This window comes from Lutra lutra, chromosome 18 (assembly GCF_902655055.1).
Source record: "Lutra lutra chromosome 18, mLutLut1.2, whole genome shotgun sequence".
NCBI classification, from domain to species: domain Eukaryota; kingdom Metazoa; phylum Chordata; class Mammalia; order Carnivora; family Mustelidae; genus Lutra; species Lutra lutra.
In genome coordinates, this window is record NC_062295.1 from 19,847,399 (window position 1) to 19,851,397 (window position 3,999).

The 3,999-nt window shown below is 45.8% G+C and overlaps 1 protein-coding gene across 1 annotated transcript; it reads left to right on the forward strand.

Moving 5' to 3' along the window:
- The first annotated feature begins 1,126 nt into the window (after nucleotides 1–1,126).
- LOC125090304 (RNA-binding motif, single-stranded-interacting protein 1-like) lies at nucleotides 1,127–3,350 on the forward strand. Its single transcript, XM_047712877.1, is given in 3 exon segments — nucleotides 1,127–1,708; nucleotides 1,903–2,220; nucleotides 2,272–3,350. Coding segments are annotated over 3 exon segments (1,221 nt in total). The 3' UTR covers nucleotides 2,593–3,350.
- Nucleotides 3,351–3,999: the final 649 nt, after the last annotated feature.

The following is a 3,999-nucleotide window of genomic DNA, read 5'->3' on the forward strand; positions in this document are numbered from 1 at the left end:
TTTCATTTGGGGTGTGTCCTCATATCTGAAGTGAGTCTCCCTAGGGCAGCATATAGATGGGTCTTATTGTTGTTGTCGTTGTTGTTAAAGATTTATTTATTTATTTTAGAGAGAGGGAGAGAAAGCAGGGAAAGGGACAGAGAAGGAGGGAGAGAATCCCCAGCAGAATACCCCACCCCCATCCCAGAGCCTGATGCAGGGCTTGATCCCAGTACCCTGAGATCCTGACCTGAGCTGAAACCAGGAAATCTGATGCTTAGCCAACTGAGCCCCTCCCCCCGCGCGGCTGCCTGGGCTGCCCTGAGTGCCCTGGGTCTTGTTGTTTGGAATCTATTCAGGCACTTTGTGTCTTTCAAAGTATTTCGTTTTTTTTTACATTTAAACTAGTTATTAGTAGGTTTGTCCTTACTGCCGTTTTGTTGTTTCTCTCTGTTTTTGTGGTTCCTCTCTATTCCTTCTCTTGTTTTCTTCCCTTTTGGTTTGATGACTCTCTACTTAAGGATAGCAAGTTAATTTTCTACTTTCAACATAATGATAGTTCAATTTGAATACATTCTAAAGCTCAGCGTTTTTACTCTTTTCCCCCCCATTTTATGGTTTTAATGTAACATGTTAGATTTTAAAATTTTGTATCTCAACTATTATTACAGTTTTTACTACTTCTGCTTTTTAGTTAGCATACTGGCTTTTTTTTTTTTTTTTTAAGGTGGGATCTATTGTTTATTTTCATTAAAACTGACATTTAAGAAAAGTGTATGCAGCTCGAGGCGGTGGTTGAGGCCGCGGTAGGTGGGGACCCGGCGGTAGGTGGGGACGCGGCGGCGCTGCTCTTCCGCTGTCGCCTGGAAGGCCCGCGGCGCCGCCAGCTCCTTGCGCGAGCTCTTGTCCATGGCACGCAGGGCGGCGGCCGCCGGAACTGCCCGACTCTCGCCCGCCGCCGCCGCCCTCGCACCGCACTTGTAGGCGAGTCTGGAGGTCGAGGGCGGAGGAGAAGTCAGCCCGGAGCTGCAGCAGAACTCCCGAGAGGGAGTTCCCAGAGCACCGCCGCCCAGGCCGGCCCCTCCTGCACACTCCCCCTCGCAGCAAGGCTGCCCTGCACCCGCGCCCGCCGCCCGCCCCCGCTGTGATGATCTTCCCCAGCAGCAGCGGCAACCCCGTGGGCAGCAGCAACCGCAGGACGCCCTCTTGCAAGCAGCAGTCTCTGGTCCCAGCGCACCCCAGGGCCCCTCCCAGCCCCAGCACCACCAGCAGTAATAACGACAGCAGCAGCAGTAGCAACTCAGGATGGGACCAGCTGAGCAAAACAAACCTCTGTATCCGAGGGCTGCCTCCCAACAGCACAGACCAGGACCTGGTGAAGCTGTGTCAGCCATATGGGAAGACCGTCTCCACGCAGGCAATTTTGGATAAGACAACAAACAAATGCAAAGGTTATGGTTTTGTCGACTTTGACAGTCCTGCAGCAGCCCAGAAAGCTGTGTCTGCCTTGGAGGCTAGTGGGGTTCAAGCTCAAATGGCAAAGCAACAGGAACAAGATCCTACTAACCTGTACATTTCTAATCTGCCACTGTCCATGGATGAGCAAGAACTTGAAAATATGCTCAAACCATTTGCACAGGTTATTTCTACAAGGATACTGCGGGATTCCAGTGGCACCAGTTGAGGTGTTGGCTTTGCTGGGATGGAATCAACAGAGAAGTGTGAAGCCGTCATTGGTCATTTTTTTTTTTTAAAGATTTTTTATTTATTTATTTGACAGAGAGAGAGATCACAAGTAGACAGGCAAGCAGAGAGAGAGAGGAGGAAGCAGGCTCCCTGCTGAGCAGAGAGCCCAATGCAGGACTCGATCCCAGGACCCTGAGATCATGACCTGAGCCTAAGGCAGCTGCTTAACCCACTGAGCCACCCAGGCGCCCCGTCATTGGTCATTTTAATGGAAAATTCATTAAGACACCACCTGGAGTTTCTGCTCCTACAGAACCTTTGTTGTGTAAGTTTGCGGACAGAGGACAGAAGAAGAGGCAGAACCCAAACAAATACATCCCTAATGGAAGACCATGGCATCCAGGAGGAGAGGCTGGAATGACACTTACTTATGACCCAACCACAGCTGCTCTACAGAACGGATTTTATCCTTCACCATACAGTATTGCTACAAACCGAATGATCACTCAAACTTCTCTTACATCCTATATTGCATCTCCTGTATCTGCCTACCAGGTGGCAAAGGAAACCAGAGAAAACAGGTATCGGGGCTGCTCTGCTATCAAGGTGCAAAGTCCTTCTTGGATGCAACCTCAACCCTATATCCTACAGCACCCCGGGGCTGTGTTAACTCCCTGGATGGAGCACACCATGTCACTACAGCCCGCGTCTATGATCAGCCCTCTGGCCCAGCAGATGAGTCATCTGTCACTAGGCAGCTCCGGAACATACATGCCTGCGACATCCGCTGTGCAAGGGGCTTATTTGCCACAGTACACACACGTGCAGACCAGAGCCGTTCCCGTTGAGGAAGCAGGTGGACAGCAGCAGGTGGCTGTCGAGACGTCTAATGACCATTCACCATATTCCTTTCAACCTAGTAAGTAACTGTGAGATGTACAGAAGGGCGTTCTTACATGAAGAAGGGTGTGAAGGCTGAACAATCATGGATTTTTCTGATCAATTGTGCTTTAGGAAATTATTGACAGTTTTGCACAGGTTCTTGAAAACGTTATTTATAATGAAATCAACTACAACTATTTTTGCTCTACGTTCTATAAGGTGCATAAAACCCTTAAATTCGTCTAGTAGCTGTTTCCCTGAACAGGTTTATTTTAGTAAAACAAACAAACACCAAAAAAAAAAAAAAAAAAAGATTTTTTTCAAATGTTACGATGCAAAAAAAAAAAGGAAAAAAAAGATAAAAAAGTAAGAAAAAAGAAAAGAAAAAGAAAACTTCAATTTTCTGGGTATGCACAAAGACCATGAAGACTTATCCAAGTGCATGACCGGATTTTTGTGGTTTTTGTCCATTTTGTGTTTATTTGCGTTTCCTTCAGCTGTATGCAGTGGGCTCTGACGTTTAAGTAGTCCGACTTCCCCCATGGTGTTCCTTGCTTGCGAGTGTGAGTGTCGCTGTATCCAGTGTTGCCCTCCGCGTCTCTCTTCTTAGCTTTTCTGTTTTTCTTTCAACGTAGTGTGAAGTGTCTTCCCCTTCTCTATGAATTCCAATTTGCCTTACCTCCTTTGATGCTGTAGCTGTTTCAGTAAAAGTTAGTTCAAACTAATGATGTAGAACGCTTTGACCAAATGAGCTGGTCTGTTATGCCTTGTAAAACAGCAGCATAGAGCTTTTAAAAGGTAGTCCATAAAAGTTGCTGGAATTTTGGCTTTTTTAAATATGTAGTAGGTGTTTTTAATGATTTTTCACATAATGTGTAAGGTAGTGAAATGCAAGAAGGGAAAACTGTTTTGTGTGAAACACATTTTCTGACTGGGGAACTTTTAATAGGGTAACTTGTTTGTAAGGCTGTTCGCCAACAGTTTCCTCTGATAGTTTGACCGATTTAGGGTATCTGCTGTATGATGCAATGTAAAATCTTTTTTGCCTTTTTTTCAGGAAAAAAAAAAAACTAACTCCATGTTCTAAATTTAGTGTAGGTAGTGTTGGGGTTGGGGGTGGGGAGGGGGGTGGGGCGGGAGTCACCGGATGTTTTGTCCTTCCTTTATACTAATGCTAGTGCTTTAGACTGAGAACTATACCTGAGATCTGGCAAACCGAAAAACGTTGCTATTGCAACTAAATGGCAAAAGCTAAAAGTAATGATTTTATCTTCAAACATAAGCTGAGGTAGGAATAGAAGCAAAATGATTGGCTCCTAGCTCTCTCTATTACATAAATTTGAGAAATCAAAATTACTTGGCACTTTTAAAGGTAACTTCACCAAAGACCGAAGGGCCAGTAACCAGTAGCTCCACCTTCTCTCAGCGTCATATCTTCTGTGCTCTTTATTT